This window comes from Coenobita brevimanus, chromosome 85, assembly GCF_032717465.1.
Source record: "Coenobita brevimanus isolate Jiangsu-jjx chromosome 85, ASM3271746v2, whole genome shotgun sequence".
Taxonomy (NCBI): domain Eukaryota; kingdom Metazoa; phylum Arthropoda; class Malacostraca; order Decapoda; family Coenobitidae; genus Coenobita; species Coenobita brevimanus.
The window spans coordinates 5,128,539-5,148,747 of NC_137038.1; the positions used below are offsets into that span (position 1 = coordinate 5,128,539).

The following is a 20,209-nucleotide window of genomic DNA, read 5'->3' on the forward strand; positions in this document are numbered from 1 at the left end:
ATCGATCGCGACCTGAAATGAGGCAGTCCAAACAAAGACGCCTAGACCTCGTTCCCACACGCCTTCCTACAGGCAGTTTCATAAGTTTCCGCGCAGCCCGAGCAGGTCTCGCGCTATAAACAACACTTTTTATGGGAAATCACCTCGTAGGTCACAGTCAAGGGATAGGTCCATTCTGTGTCATTACTGTGCAAAACCAGGACACACAAGGTATGAATGCTTTATCAAGGCAAAAGAGGATAATCAAAAGACACAAGGGTTTGGTCCTTACTGTAGGCATCATAGATACCAAGGGCACTGGACTAGTGATTGCAAAACAGTAGAAAAAATTGTGTCTATGTTCAAATCGGGGGAAGACCAAGTCATGACAAAAAACGAACAAACATAAAAAAGAACAAGGTTAAACTTCACATAGGAGGCATGTTGGGAAATGAGTGTATCTTGATACCAGCTGTATGTGAGGATCAAAACGTTTCCTTATTTTTAGATACAGGCTCTCCAGTGAACTTAATAACACATGAAGAACTAAATAGAATTCTTAAAAATAAAAAAGAAAGTAACTTTTCTGGATGAAGCTGATTTAGAATTAAACACAGTAGATGGTCAAGAGATTACAGTAAAAGGTATGATAAGATTAAATCTCAGTTTCACAGAAACTACAAGACCATTCTCTGCATTGTTCTATATCGTTGAAAACTTAGCAATTAAAGCTCATATGTTACTGGGCTTAAGATCCATGAGAACTGAGAACATAACTATACTCCCACAAATGAATGGAATAGACTTTGATAATGAATTTATAGAGGAAATAACTTCAGAGCCCTCACCGATTGGTAGAAGAGAGCCAAAAGAATTGGTAATATTAAAGGCTTAAACAAACATACACAAATAGATGAGTGTATAGATCCACTTACACCAGCAACCCCATCCTCCAGAATTAGTGACCCAGCTAACAGTACTGATTTATCAATTTTTCCAGCCCATCTCACTAATGATTTGGTTATACCACCTAATTCATACATGAAGGTTACCATAAAGAGCAAATTACGGAATAGTACTGTTCTTGTCTTAGAAGAATTATGTAAAGTAAAGGGATTGTCAGTAGAAAACGCATTATGTCATACGAACGACGAAGGGCTAACTCAGATATTCATTATTAATCACATGAATGGGGAAGTTCAGTTGAAGAAGGGAACTTGCATAGTTAATATTGAAAAATGTTTCGCCCCTGTAAAGGAAATAAATATTGGTGGAGTAACAAGTGAGATAAAATCTACGGATAGAGAAAGAATAAAAGAGAATTTAATTCACTCAGGTGAATTTGACGAAGAAAATGATTTGTTAACCCTGCTGGAAACACACAGGGACACCGTAGCCTTGCCCGGAGAACGATTAGGGTGTACTAACTTGATTAATCACATGATTAATGTGCACCCAGAAACACCACCAATTTTCGTACCAGCTTATCGCATACCACACTCCCAACGTACACTTGCTAATCAGTATGTCGATGAAATGTTAAAGCTTGGAATTATTGAGCCTTCAGTTTCTCCGTGGAACGCTCCCCTTTTCTTTGTGCCCAAGAGAAATGGAGAAATGCGTGCGGTAGTAGATTACCGTAAACTAAATAATCACACCATCCCAGACAGATTTCCCATGCCATTGCTAAGTGATGTTCTACAGAATATTGGTCCTGAGAATAATATATTCTCGACCATCGATCTCCTAAACGGATACTATCAGATTCCGGTATCTCAGGAGTCACGTAAATACACTGCCTTTTCAACAAACAGAGGCCATTATCAATATACAAGAATGCCAATGGGACTGAGGACAGCCCCTGGTACGTTCCAGCGTCTTATGAATTACGTATTGTCCGGAATTTTAGGACAAGGAATATTTGTTTATCTTGACGATATTATTATCGCAACGAAGAATATTAAGGATCATCTCAGGAAATTAGACTTACTCTTACAAAAGCTTAGTGATGCTGGATTAAAAATTAAACTTTCTAAATGCAAATTTTGCTTTAAGGAAATAAATTTCTTAGGCCACAAATTAAGCTCTGATGGTATTCACACCACTGATGACAAAATACAGGCAGTGAGAGATTTTCCTGAACCCACTACGACTGACGAAGTTAGACAATTTTTAGGTCTGGCTGGGTACTATAGGTCCTTCGTACCACAGTTCTCTCATATAGCCTTCCCTCTATTCCAACTACTCAAAAAAGATGCTGTATTCCAATGGGAAGAAGAACAAAAAAGGGCATTTAACAATCTAAAAATTAAACTAACGAATGCACCTTGTTTAGCATATCCAGATTACACGAAATCATTTCTTATTTGTACAGACGCATCAGTTAAAGGATTAGGGGCTGTACTGATGCAGGAAGATAAAAGAGGAAAGAATCAACCAATTGCATTTGCCAGCAGACAAACAAGAGGTGCAGAAAAAAATTATAGCACTACAGACTTAGAGGCACTTGCAGTGATTTTTGCATTACAAAAGTTTCGAGATTTGGTATATGGTTACGAAATCCACTTATTCACCGACCATAAACCACTGGTGGGTATGTTTAAAGAAAAACTCCTTTCTGGGAGGAGAGCAAGATGGAAATGTACAGTTGAAAACTACAGTGTACAAATACATTATATACAAGGTAAAATGAATATAGTAGCTGACGCATTATCTAGGAACCCGAACACAATTCAGGTTGCGGCGTTAGATCTCAAAGGAAATATCCCAAACCACGAGGATATCGCAAAGGCACAAAGACTTGACCCAGTATGGTCAAAAGTAATATACAAGTTAGAAAGTGGAGATGACATACAATTACCCAAACTGCATGTCCCACTTGAACAATTCACAATGGTCAATAATACATTATACAAAATTAACTCTAAACAACCAAAACGCCAAAGAAATACTAACCAGTTGGTAGTACCTAATGACATGATACCCCAAGTATTACGAATGATACACGACAGCCCACATGCAGGACACCCTGGAAAGGATAAGACATTCAACCAAGCCCAGCTATTATATTACTGGCCTTCATTACGAAGAGATATACACAATCATATAGACAGATGCGAATCATGTGCGAAACACAAAGGATACCCAATCACACCTGCACCGATGGGTAATTACCCAGTACCACATCAACCATGGGACGTTGTCGCTGTTGATTTACTCAAGTTGCCATTATCATACAATAATAACCTATACTTATTCGTAGCAACGGATCATTTTTCCCGTTATGTCATTTTAGCTCCAATTAAAGATAAGACAGCAGAGACAGTAGCAAAGGCAATAACAGATAATGTAATATGTCGCTTTACTACCCCAAAGGTATTAATAAGTGATAATGGAGGAGAATTTAATTCTGAGATCTTACAAGAAATATGTAAACAATACAACATTAAAAAGGTTAACGTTTTGGCCTATCACCCAGCATCGAATGGGTTGGTAGAGAGACAAAATAAAAAGGTATTAGATGTGCTACGACACATTCTCAGTGAAAATTATGCGAGCTGGGATGATTGGATTCCCAGAGTAGAGGCCTCCATTAATGGGTCTATAAATAAATCCATTGGTGACACACCACATTTCATTATATATGGCACGGATAAAAAATTACCATATGAGCTCCTAGAAGGTGACAGCATGCCTATATACAATTACGATGATTACTCTAAACTCCGTTTACGTGAATTCCAGGACATACACAAAAGAGTACAAAAACAATTAACGATGTCCAAGGAAGAAATGACGGAGGCATTTAACAAAAAGGCAAAAGATTCACCTATCAGCTTAGGAGACATTGTTTACGGAGTCATTCATACGAGAGACAATAAATTATCCCCTAAATTTGAGGGCCCATACAGAGTAATTAACATAAAGGCAAACAAAGTTTTAATTAAGTCACTTTCAAGTGGCGAGGAAAAACAAGTTCATATTGACCATTTAAAACGAGTTTCAAGGGAATTATCACATAATTATTCAGCCTCGGATACAACCGAACAGGTGAACGTACCTCAAGAAACCAAGCAAGAACACAACAATGATTACAAAAAGAAATTAAGGTCATATACCAAACAATCGAACATAGGTGCAACTATTCCAATGAAATCTACAGTACATCATTTACGAGAATTAAATATCGATTTAAACTCCTTCTATAAATGAAATAACAGCCAACCGTAACGCACATCATCACTATCATCAACCACAGCTTTATAGGAAATTAATAGATTTTTTTTTTTTCGGTAGGTTACGATGAAGGGACTTATGCTATGGATTCTCCTATACATAGTAAGAGTATATGCGCACCTAGACCCCAAGCATATAGTACGACAAGGATGCCTCATAGCTCCAACGGCCACGACTACAATCGTCAAGGATGTCATGAGTACTGAAATAAGTCTAGATTACTTGTATGACTTACCTACTTATATAGAAAGACTTGCGACGCCGATGCGAACTCTGGACTTCAAGATAGGGAATTATGTTTCACAATCACATATCACCAAGGAAGTGGATGAAATGGTGAAGTTAGCGAAATGGAAACTAGAACAGGCGAAGTCAACTATGCTCGTCATGATCCAAGATCTCCCATCTTCTGGAACAGAGGTGCTGAGCGACAGGAACAACATCACACGTACTCGCCAAAAGCGCGGTTTGTTCGATCTGGGCGGCGCAATTCTTGGGAACATCTTTGGATTGGCTACAGAGGATGACCTTAAAGAAATAAACAAAAAATTTAATAAGATAGCTCAGGTACTAACATACCAAGATAAATTCATCACAGGACAGAACTTGGCAATGAAAACAATTGTGAAAAATCTGAAACAAGCAGAAAACGTAGCTCTCGAGAGTATAGATAAAATAAATAACTTGGAGGGTAACGTTACCCTTTTCCAGCACTTCTCCATCATCACAGAACATATTGACACGATTCTACTACAATTAGAGAACACTAGAGATCATTTCAGGGCACTTATGCAAGGAATTTCGAATGCTGGTGATGGCAAGATCACAAATGACTTACTCCCAGTTCATGAGCTACGTCAGATAGTTAGTCAAGGCATACATAAACATAAATTGAAGCCATTGTTCCGCAGTAGGGAATTTATGCAATATTACCCGTACTTGGAAGCAACACTAACACCCACATCAGTGATAGTTCATGTACCATTCATCACGGAAGACCTGTTCACAGTATACCAAATACACCCCTCCCCTATAGAAACAACAACACTTTAGTCATCATCAACATCAACACAGACACCGAACTCATCATGGTCTCCAAGAGACGAGACACTGTCACTTTCGCAAGTGAGTCAACGATTGAGCGAAAGTGCCGCACATCCTTACATGCTGTTCATCTTTGTCCTGCGTACATTTTCACGTTTCAGCCTACTGATACGGTCCCTTGTGAAATGGCTATCATCAGCAATAACAATATTCATCATCATTGCAACTTCACTTTTGCTCCAGATAAACTTGTACACCATCAACGCATTGGACACTCGCAGTTTTTATTTCCCTCATAACACATCAGTTTACATAGTCTGTCCAGATATACCACCATCTCATACATCAGCCTCAGGATTATACATAGCACCAGACTACTGTGCGGTATTTACACCATCCATGTCTACTTTTTCCACCATCAATCACTACGCCATCCTCAATCATACACACAAACATTTCCACCCACTGCCTGATATGGACTTAAACATGAGCACAAGTATTAAGCTGACTTCACCTAAGTTTGAAACTATGCAGCTGATCAATGAAACAATGAAGCCCTGGGAAGATTTGAGTTTGAGTATGTTCAACCCATATTATGTGTATAGCCAAGCACCTTCTGTCTTCATAATTATCTGCATTGTGGTTGCAGTAATGCTGTTGGCCATGCACAGAATGCATGCAAGAATTGCTAATTTGGAGTCATTGTTTAGTGGGGGGAGAGTTAACATCACAGTTAACCACCCTGAATGAAGTGTATATATTTTGTATATAGTATTAATTATATATATAAAAAAAAATAATAATAATAATAATAATAACACAAAGAAGAATGACCCATATATGGCAGACCAGTACCATTATCTTTAAATGAAATATTAGTAACTCTTACAATAATCTTAATTTTAAACTATTTTTATTCTTGCATGTATGCATTTCACTATAATAACCCAAGTACATACTGTATTACAGTTAAATAATTTACTTTAATGCATTTATTCCAATATGTATTCAACTTATTTAAAATGTAATATTACTGAATAATCACTATTTACTATGAATAATATATGTATACAATATTCATACAATTATGTTACTTTACAATATTATGTATTTCACTTAATTAGCTTATAAGTTCATTATAATGTGTATGTAGTATGTATTAATATATATTAACTATTAAATGTCGATGGTACGTCATTTTCGCGCGGCCGAGCAAATATAGGACTACATAATAGATAGATAGATAAATAGATAGATAGAGAGACAGATAGAAGCAGGAAGTCAAATGATGAGAAGGTGTTGTGTTTGCGAGAAGCGAGCAGCGCTAAACGCTTACACGGGGAAAGCTGACGACAGCGGCCAGTAAGGAGATGATTCAGTTAGCTGTCAGCAGTCCTCTCGTGAGAAAGATCTAGTCCACCCACGAGGAACACATGTGACACACCCCTGCTATACCAGAATTTAGGAAAGAGAGCTCAGACCTAGATTAGCCACCGAACAGGCTAGACAGAAGGAGACAAGCGACCCTAGAGAGAGGTCGAGACGGAGATTAGCTTGAGAACAGAGAGAGAGAGAGAGATAGCGAGACAGGGAGGTAGCTACCCAGGACTTATACTATTATACCTGTTTAATATTTCCAAGACAAATAAAAATAGTCCCATACTATTCTTTACCTCTCCCGTCACTACATGACATCTGGTGGGGAAACTACTACAAGATATAAAAGCCGCTCGACCACAAGTCTAAAATATACTTCTCTACAATTAACTACAAAGTCTTTATGACACCCGCAGGTCAGGGACGCCGTCAGGAGTAAGCTGCAGTGTCAGCCGGCGTCAGGGTCCATCAGGGGTGTCTCCACTGGCTGTAGGGAGAAGAGCTCGGTGGTGGTCACAGACTCACAGGGCCTCTCCAATACTCCTCCAGGCTAGGGGCTCCCTCCAAGTCATGGGTAGGTGGTCCGGGCTCAGCACCTGATTAAGGAGTGGCTTCAGGCCGTCTCTGGCGATAGGGCCAAGCTACTGGCTGTGGCTGTCTCGAGACACCTTCAGAAAGGCTACCGGCAGCCTCCTGCAGGAGGGTAGAGTGGCTACAAGCCGACTCTCTGGGGGCACCTTCAGAGAAGCTTCCGGCCATCTCCTGATGGAGGCCTGAGCAGTTTCTGGCCGTCTCCTGATTGACCTCTGGAGCGGCTTCAGGCCAGATCCTGTAGGACGGTGAGCAGCTACCGGTCGTCTCTCCAGGGGCACCTTCAGAGCAGCTTCCGGCCATCTCCTGATGAAGGCGGAAGCGGCTACCGTCCGTCTCCTGATTGGCCTCCGGAGCGGCTTCAGGCCATCTCCTGTAGGAGGGTGAGCGGCTGCAGGCCGTCTCTCCGAGGGGCACCTTCCGAGCAGCTTCAGGCTGTCTCCTCTTTTCCTCCAGAGCAGCTTCAGGCCATCTCCTGTAGGAAGGCTAGCGGCTGCAGGCCGTCTCTCTGAGGGGCACTTTCTGAGCGGCTTCAGGCCGTCTACTGACGTAGGCGGGAGCAGCTTCAGGCCGTCTCCTAGTTTCCTCCAGAGTGGCTTCCGGCCATCTCCTGTAGGAGGGTGAGCGGCTATCGGCCATCTCAGGGGTGCTGTTAGGAACTGGAGAAACAGTTCCACCCCAGTCTGATCTGTGGGCAGCTCGCCCAGCAGGTCGTCTTGTATTCCTGCAATGGTGGCGGCGGGCGAGTTCCGTGTCATAGGGGCACGCAGCCCAGGTGGACTTAAGCCGTTTCTGCCTGGAGCTCATTCGCGCCATGTACAATCCTCCCTGGGCTCCTTCTGGTGGCTCGTTGCAGTCTGTTGTGATGTCCTGCTGCATTTTACCGGCCATCATCCGTCCTTCACCTGCAGCCTCAGCTGGGAGCAGAACCACGGCTATGGCCACTGTCCGTGCCGGGGAGGGATCGGCCACCGTCCGTCCCTCATCTGCTACCCCACTGATGCTCCTCAAGGGGAACGTCCCTTGCTTGCCTCACCCCTCCAGAGGCCGAGTGGGACACCCCTCTTGCTCTCCCCACAGAGCCAGCCCCCTGGTGGAGTTGCAGCTGGAGAGGATCTGGGTATACATTCCCTGCAGCCAGCGCCCCTAGGTCACCCCTCAATGTTGGACTTCCAGAGGAAGAGATGCCTCAGGCAGCCCTTGACGGTCTCTCATCCTGAGCGAGGCCGCAGCCCCCAGCCACCCAGGGGCGTCCCCAGGACTCCCGGCTGAGACTTTCCCAGCCCCTCCAACAAGCAGCCCTCCCCTATGAACAGGCGCAAGGAAGTGCGCTGGCTAGCCCTGTTCGGCCCCAGTCCTGAGGGCCGACCTACACACTGAGGCCTCACCAGGGAAAGACCTCCCTTTACACCACCCAGCAGCCCATCTCGGACGACCCAGCCCCTGAAGGTGGTCCCGTGTCTCCTGCAGGAGAGTACGCCTGACGGGACCCCTCCCACACCTGGACGACACCTGCAGCAGGCCAGTCACCGGTAGCCCAACCCGGGTCCTGTGTCTCAGACAGTGTATTAATCTGTACACTGATACTGTGTATCTTTGTGGCAATATACGTGTAAGGTTGGTTGACCCGAGTTTTTAAGCCCTGTTCCTCTATTTGCCTGCTCTAGACCCGGTCTTGAAGGGAACCCCAGACCAGTCGCTCGTGTCCAGAGAGCAAGGAGTTGAGCTCTAAACACGTAGCATAACAATTTCCCCTATAGCTCAGTGACAAATGACAATACTACTTCGACTGCTCTACATCCTTTTTCCATGGCACTTCTTCGTTACTATCACATATCCTTGTTAACTTATTGTTACAACTCGACATGTGATAGAGAGAGATGACAATTGAAGGCCATGCCAGTAAAAAGAAAATTAGAATTGTTTTCCGGCATGTAAAATCACTTGGAGCCCCTCCCCCTCTCTCTCTCTTCTCTTGATGGTGTAAATCATAATGAATGGTTAGTGTGAGTGTTATGCAGCGTGTGCTGCAGCCCGACTCCTCGGGAGCAGACGCGGTGCAACCTTGGGTTCTTTACTCCCAACCGGGTCGGTACTAGCAAGGAAGGAAAAACACAAACACCACTGGTCAAAGGCACACTAATTATATATTATCAAAATGACAAACACACACCGTTCTATGGGCAAAACTAAGGAACTTACAATGACTTAGAGATACATTAATATGCAACAATCACTTTCCACCTCCGATCAGCGAAGTTAAGCAACGTTGGGTCTGGTTAGTACTTGGATGGGTGACCGCCTGGGAACACCAGATGCTGTTGGCGTCCCTACGTGTCAAGTGGGGTTGGTGGAGGATTAGTGCCCCTCCCTGTAAAACAATTAACTCTAAGCCGTTGGCCACCCCGTCTGGGATACATGGCGTCTGGCAATGAATGAATGAATGAAAACTTTCCACCTAGTTCAGCAAGTTCTGGCTTATACACGGGATTTCACCTTCCTGAATTAAGAGTATATCCACACAGTGTCACAGGCAATACTACCACAATATGTCAGTTATGTCATATTAACATATGCAGACAGTATAGTACAGTATATCTGTTCAATCAGGCGCGTGATATATATGACAGCATACATTCAAGTCCTTAAGCCTAGGGATTCGCGTGACAGACTAGGCCCTAGCTAATACAATAGTTATGCGTCACATAGACGAGGCCCTAGGTAACGTTAGTAAAATGCAGTATAATGTCGCTGAGGGCAACTCAACACCCCCAGAAGGAGCCCAGCAAGGAGCATATACAGCGCGCCTAGACTCCGGGCGACATGGACATAAGTCCGCTCGGGCCGTGCGCCCCTATGACCCGGAGCTCGCCCGCCGCCACCATAGCAGGAATACGAGACTACCTTCCTGGTGAGCCAACCACCAACAATCACGAGGTGGAGCTATTATTTCAGCTCCAGTCAGCACCCCTGAGATGGCCGGTAGCAGCTCAACTCTCCTACAGGAGACGGCCTGCAGCCGCTCCCGCCTATGTCAGGAGATGGCCAGTAGCTGCTCTAAAGGTGCCCCTAATGAGACGGCCGGTAGCCGCTCGACCCTCCTACAGGAGATGGCCTGGAGCTGCTCCGGAGGTAACCAGGAGACGGCTGGTAGCCGCTTGACCCTCCTACAGGAGACAGCCTGCAGCCCCTCCGGAGGTAACCAGGAGACGGCCGGTAGCCGCTCCCATCTTCGTCAGGAGACGGCCGGTAGCAGCTCTGAAGGTGACCCTGAGTTGGCCTGTAGCCGCTCCCTCCCCCAAGCCACGGCCAGCAACCAGGCCTTGGCGACGGCTTGTAGCTGCGCCCCCAGAAGGCCACAGCCAGTAGCAGGGCCCTACGGTAAGAGATGGCCGGTAGCCACTCCTCCATCAGGTGCTGACTCCTGCCCACCAACCTACGACCAAGAGGGAGCCCCCAGCCTGGAGGAGTACTGGAGAGGCCCCGTGACTACCATCAGGCTCTTCTCCCTGCAGCCGGATGCTGAGAGGACTCACCTGACGGACTCCGACGTAGGCCGACGCCGCAGCCCCCTCCTGACGGCGTCCTCGACCACCAGGGACCGCAGCCCTTGGGACCTCCAGACCACCCCCAGGACCCCCAGGCGATTTGGTGTGAACATTACCCCTCAATATCCTCTTGTTTTATACTGATGCAAACTATTTTGATATTAAAACGATATAATAAAAAATAAAGAGCATTAATTTATTCACATCTGGACAGAAACACGGTCTGTATAAATATCTTTGCTAAGTCAAAATAACAATACTAATTCTAACAAACATCTAACATAACATAATATTTCCTTGCAGTGAGGAAATGCCCAGACAACAACAAATCGACGTATCTATAAACAATTTTTCCATCTACTTGCTAAAATGAAAATAAATGTTTTTTAAAAATTGATGTGGAAGCTATAAACAGCTATAATCTTCGCTGCTACCCTTGGCTTATTATAATGTCTAGTCAAACTTTCTGACAGGAGCGGCCTACTATAGGTGTTTGTTTTGCTCATGCGTGCTTCTTTCTTTCTTTCTTTCTTTTTTCTTATTATTATTTTGTAGTGAAAGGTGGAAGATTATCCCTTTGGCCATGATAATGTTAATGTAAGCAAAATCCAGATTACACAGGCAACAATGACTGATACAAGTTCTTCGTCACTGAAAAATGAAAATGTTTTTGAACGTGGCTATAGTGTCAGGAGTTTCCCATAGTGTACTTTGGGTGGCCATATTTTCTGGTTGTTATTCCTAGATGATGTGAAAAGAAGCAAATGGCAAAGTTCTGTGACATTCTAGTATTTTACTGGTGTTCGTTTGTGTATTGTGTTGTGACTATGGTGAGTGTCCTTGCCTTCTGACACTGAATTTTATAATATTACGAATTATTTTTCTAGGGCAACCATGAAAAGTGGCAAAAGGAGTCGGCAGTTTGGTACAGTTAAAGGATTGAGTATTTTCTTAAGGTGTGGTGGTGACACTGTGGGAAACTTGAATCATTTGATACACCCACTGGTCCAGTTAAGATGTTGGGTAGGTTGTGTTATATGTGTTTGGCTGCAATGACAATGTTGGGACGCTGGCAGAGTGTAGTTAGAGACAGCAGGGGAGACAATGAAGCGACACTGGCAGGGTGTAGAGATGGCAGGGTATAGTTAGAGATAGCAGGGGTGACAATGAAGGGGCACTGGCAGAGTGTAGTTAGAGACATCAGGGAGCACAGTGTAGGGGCGCTGGGAGGGTGTAATTTTAGACAGCAGCGATGACAATGGCAGGGTGTAGTTAGAAACAACAAAGGTAACAATGAAGGGGCAGTGGCAGGGTGTATTAGAGATAACAGAGGCCTTCATTCTGGTGGCACCATTCAGGCTGTATTCGCTCAGCCTGCAGACCACGCTGAAGGAGACGCTGCCGGTGGTGGATAAGGCGCAGCTCAGCCTCTTTCCAAGTGGTGGAGGGATTGGACCACAGCCTCTCACCCAGGGCGGCTCCTCGTGGCCACAACTGCAGAGAGAAATGGGAAGAAAAGTTACGAGGGCGGCAGTAATAGTAGTTGCAACCCGAGGCTCATCTGTGTGTAACTCGGTGGACTACAGACTTTACTTGCCTTCCCCTTACAGTCAGCATCCTCCATTAGGAGGATAGGGAGGGAGCTGAGGGACCTTTGAATAACCTGGCTGTCAGTGCCAACACAGTTAGACGTCCCTTTCCAGCATCAAGACAGTAAAAAAATGAAAACATATTGTCCTTTATTACCCCTTCTGAGGCTACAAGATTTCCCGAAGTTAAGCTACCGTAACACAGATCAACTGAGACGTAGGAAACCACCCTGTCCCAGGTAGTGTTTAAAATACAGAAAAACTATCCACCTCTAGGATTATATTAAAAAAATTAAACTTAATTTAAGGATGATTTTAGCAACAGGTACTTCATCATAGACTTCATATTCAGGCTAACTAAAGCTCATTAGGAACACCCCCCCCCCAAACACACACACTCACCTTAGCATCCAATCCTGCATCGTCCACCTGTTCACTCCACAACGCAGCCTCGCCTCCCAAGATAAGATCGGCGTGGGTGGAGGTGGTCAGATTCTTAGCGATGGCGTGTGGGCTGTTGTCATACACCTTCTGCCATCCCTTGTACGGGCTGCACCAATTGTTACCCTCGCCCACCCACGCCCCAACACCACAGTCGAGGTACCAGGCGTCGTAGTTGCTAAAGATGACCCTGTATTGCTTCCTTAGTAGCTCGGCAATGATGGGGTCCTCTCCGGTGGTCCAGATTTGAATGATGTACTGGCTATTGTTAAGGTATCGCTCCACGTGTCCCTTTTCAGTCAGATGGGATGTCCACAGAATCCCAGGCACCTCTTGACCCCCATTGGCCTTAATGAGGAGGTTCCGTGCTTTCTCCTGGAATACACTCCACTGGCCATAATAAGCATCTGCGTCCAGACCGAAGCGTTTGGACTTCATCCATGATGTCATCTCCTCTGTCGTGTTCCAGCAGTTGAGGTTCACCTGAGAAAAAGCAGACAATTCATGAACAGTTTTACTGTACTGCAAGAGACTGGCTTCATCCTGAGTTGCAAAATATACGTCAGGACTTGCTGTGCTGTGCTGAAAACAAGCAACAGAGATATTCAGCACCCCAAAAACAGTATAGACTGGTCCGTAATTAGCACTCTACTAGAAACTCACCTGGTGGTACCTTGTGTATTGGGGGAACGACTTAGTTTGCCGGTGAGAGCGTGGATGTGGCAATGGGAGTACCACATGCATATATATAAATGATGCAGGGTAAACACTAATACCGCTGACTAAGCCATTCCAACAACACACCAGAAGTAGCCCGGCGGATTGGAAGGAACATTATATACGTGTGAGTACCCCCACTATATTCGTGAACTGATACTGTAAAGAGATATTTGTACAGCTGTTCCCTAACACAGATGCAAGTTGGGTCTCTCAGAGTTCGCAAAGCAGCACAAAATCTCAGAGCAACTCACCTCATCGCCACCATAGTGGAAAAGATCTATGGGTGAGAAGAGTTTAACCATCTCGTTGAAGATGAGTCCCAGAACCGTGTAGATGTTGGGATTGGCTAGGTTGAGTTGCCCACACGGCGGCTCCACACAGTATTCTTGCCATGGCTCCTGTGGAGGATTGGACTGTAAGAGTGGTGCAGTTCACAGCGTACAGTCGATAGCAGAAAATCTCTTAAATTTTTCCAGTATGATATGATTCTGTGATTTGGTAACAGTACATAATAAAAAGTTGACTGACGTGCATTAATAACCATATACAATTATTACTGTTTGCTGATTGGCATGAAATATATTTCTTGTCTGTAACAAACTTACGGACTTAAATAAAAGCACAATGATGCCTGGAGAGAGTTTCTACTGTCCACTGTGCCTATAAAGCAAAGTTTTGTCATCGGTGATACATGCCTTCTACTTCTATCCACTTTGATGCTTTTACTTCCTGCTGAAATCTACACCGAGACATGTTATGTCACTCAAACGTACAAAATCCTACAGTAGTTCTCTATGTTAAAGGGCTGACGGTTATGAAGTGATATGAAAAGGACATGTCTGTTATTTTACAAGTGCTATCAAGCCAAGACCATGCCATGGGAACTCTAACTTTTTGAAGGATATTTAATTATGAATGTGGTATACTCGAACATTTACTGGTATTTTATACTAATTCTTCTCATGAAGGAAAATGCACAATTCTTGTAGTGCGACTTAACAAGGTGACTATTACTGACCCTATTGACACAGACGGCCAGCTTGCCCAGACCCTGCTGTTCCCCCCACTGCCACCCGTTGCCCACGTGAGCCGGGGCGTCAAACTCTGGCAGGAGCCGGATGCCTCGCACACGGGCGTAGTGGACCAGGCGTTTTACGTCAAGTGGGTGGTAAATGGCGTTGGATGAATAGGCACCATAGAAGGCCATGTTGGGGAGGGATTCAAGGTACAGAGGGAAGGAGTGTGAGTCTGTAATGTGCCAGTGGAGTGTGTTGAGCTTGTTGGCAGCCATACCATCCAATGTTCGCTCTAATGCCGCCACACTGAAGAAGTTACGTGAAGTGTCAAGCAGCAAGCCACGGTAAGGGAAGGCCGGAGCGTCAATGACCAAGGCATCCCTGACTATTATAAGAGCACCTCGGGTTTCATGGTACGCCACCAGCTGTGTCAGTGTTTCCAGTGCTTGCCTCGCCCCAAAGAACGTAGCAGCAGTGATGGTGGCAGTGCTGGTGTCACCAGATGTGCTCACTTGCAGCTCATAACTCTCATCCGTCGACAGAGTCAGCCATGTGTCCGTTCCCGTTACTGTAATCTTGACAGACACCTTGTGACTGGACACGGCAGGGTCCCAGGGGTCCTTCCAGGGGGCAGTTCCATCTTTGTACTTGGGGTGGTAGCGATCAAGGTTTCCACGAAAGAGGTGGAAAGCCTCAAGTATTAGTGGCGACACTGGCGCTGGTACGTTGTGGTCAAAATTAATATTATGAGGCATGAACTGTACTGTGGTGCTGGCAAGGGTGGCAGTCTTAGGGCGAGGCCACAATGCACCGTACACGCCACAGGTTAACTTGCATTCGTTGAGTGTCACCAGCCCTTTGACTCCCGTGTTGGCCTCCTTCACACACTTGTTGGCTTGGCAGTAGTATCCCCACGGTGATGGCATGCTGGCAGAAAACTAACTGAGAAATTTGCACACTTGCAGATAGTACTTTATTACATCTCCAGGGCTATATCTTCAATTTCGTTATACGCACGGTATTTTACGACCAGACAGTGAACTGAAAGAACCAATTGTGATGATTGTAAAGTGATATGGAAGCCATGGGCGCCATCATGACAACTTACGAGAAGAATCCTGCAGCGGGTGGAGGGGTGAGACACAACAGCGACAGCAGCAGCAGCAGTGCCGTCACGTGACTTGCCATCGCCATACTGTAAATGCAACAAATGTTTTATTTAGTATTATACTTTCTAGTCAGCCTCCACTGTGTCCCATTATATTCAGTTAATATCTGCAAACTGTATAGCCTTTGTTTTGTACCATCCTTGTAACTTCTTTAAACATACGTAGCTGTATGCACAATTACACTCTTACAGTATACATACGGGCACAATCACATACCTACACGTTTATAAATTTGATAAACACACACACACACACACACACACACACACACACACACACACACACACACTGTACGGCCAAAAAAGTGGCTACGTACCGGTCCACTGTAAGTCATGGGGGGAGGGGGGGAGGGAAAACGGGTTTCTGGAACATTCAGTGGGGTTGGTTACCTAACTGTACATAGCCTACAATGAGAGAAAGAGAGAGAGAGAGAGAGAGAGAGAGAGAGAGAGAGAGAGAGAGAGAGAGAGAGAGAGAGAGAGAGAGAGAGAGAGAGAGAGAGAGAGAGAGAGAGAGAGAGAGAGAGAGAGAGAGAGAAGTAATGACCCGGATTTTTTTTTTTTTTAAACATCTTGAGGTCGCAATGGAGAAAACGTGAGATATGTATTACTGAAAGGGAGATTTTTTTTGGGGGCAGTGAACAAAAAATACCCACAGGAAAAACTGCTCATTTGGGAGATAAACAGTTTTGGCCCGACTCGGACCCTCTTCAGGGGTGGTATGAAGCGCTTAAGTGTGAATATATTTATGCCTGTAAGGTAGAGTTAGAATTCCGGGGACTTGAATGATGAGTGAATGAGAGTATGACCAATTCAGTGGGAATCACATTGGTTAGTTTCTCATTCTTTTTTTTTTTTGGGGGGGGGGGCTCCCCAGTTAGGAACAGAGATATGGATGATGATGATGATGATGATGATGATGATTAGGAGGAGGAAGAGGAAAAAGAAGGAGGAGGAAAAAGGAGGAGGAGGAAAAGAAGGTGGAGGAGGAGAAGGAAAAAGATGATGATGACGATGATGATGATGATGAGGAGGAGGAGGAAGACGATGATGAGGTGGAGGAGGAGGAAGAAGGAGAAAATGAAGGTGATGATGATGGTGATGATGATGATATTGATAATGATGATGTAAAATTCTTCCATACAAATAATTCGAGGTAAGGTGATATCAATGCACAAATAATTTAATTTAATGGAATGTTGTGTTGCATAGACACGAGAAACTTAGTATGGGGCTCATTACAAACGATTCTTTTTCCCTGTTCCATTAAAAAAAAATGAGGGAAAAAATCATACGTTAGATGCAGTACCAAAACAACTTGCACCTCATGAACAATGCACTCTGGCCTCACTATAATGCATCCCTACACCACAGCACACACCTCACTCACTGACAACACAAATTCTACTAACAACAGTCCATTATACCCACATACCACAACACTGGTACGTCTTGCATCTCACTATCACAATTCACTGTTGTCACTGTAATGCAACCTCTCACACCACAGCAGTGCCATAACACACTTCCTGCACCTCACTATCACAATTCACTGCTTTCACGGTAATGTAGCCACACCACCATCACCACAACACTCTCATTCACTGCCTGCATCTCACTATCACATAAGGAAATTCATGCAATATTAAGAAAGTTATGACCAGAAAACGTCAACATCTACACCCACACCCTGTGCCCATAGCTTGCCATTGATTATTTATATATATATATATATATATATATATATATATATATATATATATATATATATATATATATATATATATATATATATATATATATATATATATATATAACCCTCACCACAACACATTCACTTACTGCATCTCAGTATCACTTATCACTGTTCTCTCACTTCAATGCACTCCCCCACACTACAGCACAGTACATGTACATCATTGCCACAACGTAGACAGTCCTTCAACTTAATCTCAACAAAAGATGTCTGGAAGCGTCCGGCTGAAGTGACCTGCAGTTTCCTGCAGTCCATCGAGTTCACAGTGTAAAGATTCAACACTGTGTCTCTACGCTGTGGCTGAATTCACTTCAAGAATAAGCCTGGGCCAACAACAACAACAACAGCAACAATCTACTCGTACCTTATAATAAGTTATATTATATGAGTAAATCTGAGTAACAATAACAAATAACATCAAGCAACAAAAACAACAGCAACATTCTGACCTAAATCACGTGACGTAATGTTTGTACAGGACGTGGTTGACCTTTTTTTTAATGTAAGTAAGAAGGAACCTAAGGCCAGAAGTCCGCAAGATTGTTCCCTCGAAGAAAACACAAAAACCAGATAACAAGATAACCAGACGATTTGGCTCAACTGACGGCAGGCCACTCGAACTGAAGGGGAGAGCCTTCTTTGCTATCCTTGTCTCATTCTAGTAGTTCAGTTACTCTTCTAGAAACTGCCTAGCATGGGCCAAACGGCCTACTGCAGTTATCCTCTCTTCTTATGTTCTTATGTTCTTGGTTAATGGAGGCTATACCTAACTCCTCCAGTTAAAAAAAAATAAAATAATAATAGTAATAATAATAATAATCTGAACAGACCAAAATCGTCTGGAGATAGCAAGGGTTAAACAGAAAACAGAAGTCCTCGGGCTAAAGACGTTTTAGTAGCCTATTCTATTTAAGCTAACCTCTGATGGTTTTAAGCAGCTGGGAGAGAGTGTAAGGGTTTATATAGAGTAACTGCAGATATCTTTCCACTACAGCCTTATTTGACAGTAGTAGTAGTAGTAGTAGTAGTAGCAGTACTAGTAGCAGTTAGCAGCAGCAGCAGCAGCAGTAGTAGTAGTAGTTGTTGTTGTTGTTGTAGCATTAGTAGTAGTGGTAGGTGCAGTAGTAGTACTAGTGGTAATAGTAGCAGTAGTAATAGTAGCCCTGAGTTCATTTAAGACGTGAACCCGGTGGACTGCGGGCATTAAGTCTCTCCTCTCCCGCAGTCCACCATTCTCCTTTGGGGGGAAAGGTAAGTAGTTCGAGGTACAAACGCCCAAAGAAATGATGACCCGATTCCTTGTATAACCAGACAGCTGGGCCTTCCAGTATACAGTAGGTGTTATGCAGGGTGGGGGGAGGGGAAATAAAAAACTTGCGGTAGTAACTTATTTTTTTTCCTTGCTTGTATTCCTGCAAACTGCTCGTATTTCCTCTTCTATACGCGTCATAATAATTGGTTTGTTTTCACCTGATGGAACTGGACCACTGAGTAGGTCATTCGATGAGCCTTAATTATGACGTAGGGGTGAGTTTCCTTGGCTACTGGTCAAATATACCTTGCAACCTGAGGACAGCGAGCCATCAACTGAGCTTAAAGGGTTTACGAGTCATCGGCAAGCAAAAATTGAACGAGAGAGAGAGAAAGAGGGAGAGAGAGAGAGAGAGAGAGAGAGACTATAACCAGTTCTCCAGTCTGGCTACCTCGGGCCATCTACAAAGCTGAAATGGATACCAGTACCGTTCTTTGTTAGGTTAGAAAAAAAGAAAAGAAAAAGAAAGAAATGCACTCTATAAATTTTTCTTAGATTTTAAAATTCAACTAGAAAGCACTCAGAGACCGCATACCTCTGACAACAGCAATTAACATATTTATTGATTTCACTCCTTTTTCCAAGAAGATGAATACTTTTACTGTCTCACATAGTCAGTTAATTCTACGGTCTTAGTCTGCCCTGTTACACAGTCACAGAGAGCGAGTACCTACCTGTACACCAACGCCAATATAATTTATGGTTTATTCCTATGTCCGGATCCGGATCCACCTCAAAATCTAATCACTTCTTCCTTGATCCACCACCCACCTATCCACCACATTTCATTGTAATCCGATAAAACTTATCTAGATAACTTGTACACAAACAGAAACGAATAAATAGTTAACCTCCGTCCTACTTCGTTAGAGTAGGTAATAAATACCTCAAGATTTATGCTGACGGAGTTACGTATCGAGGGGCACCACCCGACGTAACCCTCCCCTGTCCGGCTGAAGGAGCACTGACAGGGCACACTGACCCCTGGTCCCTTATATATGGAGAGGCCTGGATGGGGAAGGGGGAAGAGGGGGAGGATGTGGTGTTCTCCAGTTCAGATACAGTTAGAGAGGCAAATAGAATCTGGATAAGTAAAAGAAAGTAAGAGAGAGAGAGAGGGAGAGAGAGAGAGAGGGAGAGCGCGGGAGAGAGGGAGAGAGAGAGAGAGAGAGAGAGAGGGAGGGAGGGAGAGGGCGGGAGAGAGAGAGAGAGAGAGAGAGAGAGAGAGAGAGATTGCCCTCGAGGTGTGCCCAGGTCACTCACCTCTTCCAGGACACACACACACACACACACACACACACACACACACACACAGTATACAGAATAATAATGATGATGATGATGATGATGATGATGATGATGATGACGATATGATGATGGTGATGACGATAATGATGATGATGATGATGGGTTTATTTCCAGTTCGACTCTA

At 44.1% G+C, this 20,209-nt stretch overlaps 1 protein-coding gene across 1 annotated transcript; it reads right to left on the reverse strand.

The window, feature by feature from the left end:
- Nucleotides 1-12,092: 12,092 nt before the first annotated feature.
- LOC145410348 (chitooligosaccharidolytic beta-N-acetylglucosaminidase-like) lies at nt 12,093-15,467 on the reverse strand. The gene is made up of 4 exons (XM_080280489.1): nt 14,544-15,467; nt 13,777-13,923; nt 12,767-13,288; nt 12,093-12,269 (listed from the first exon to the last, which is right to left on the reverse strand). The coding sequence occupies exons 1-4, from the start codon at nt 15,465-15,467 to the stop codon at nt 12,093-12,095; spliced, it is 1,770 nt and encodes a 589-aa protein (XP_080136615.1).
- Nucleotides 15,468-20,209: the final 4,742 nt, after the last annotated feature.

Bases quoted from the DNA above. Each gene is read 5' to 3' on its own strand.
- LOC145410348 (XM_080280489.1), bottom strand. From the start codon at position 15,467: ATGCCATCACCGTGGGGATACTACTGCCAAGCCAACAAGTGTGTGAAG. The intron at 13,924-14,543 runs GTCAGTAATAGT...AATCCTCCACAG, and splicing joins TGGCCGTCTGTGTCAATAGG to GAGCCATGGCAAGAATACTG. The intron at 13,289-13,776 runs GTGAGTTGCTCT...GCTTTTTCTCAG, and splicing joins TCCACTATGGTGGCGATGAG to GTGAACCTCAACTGCTGGAA.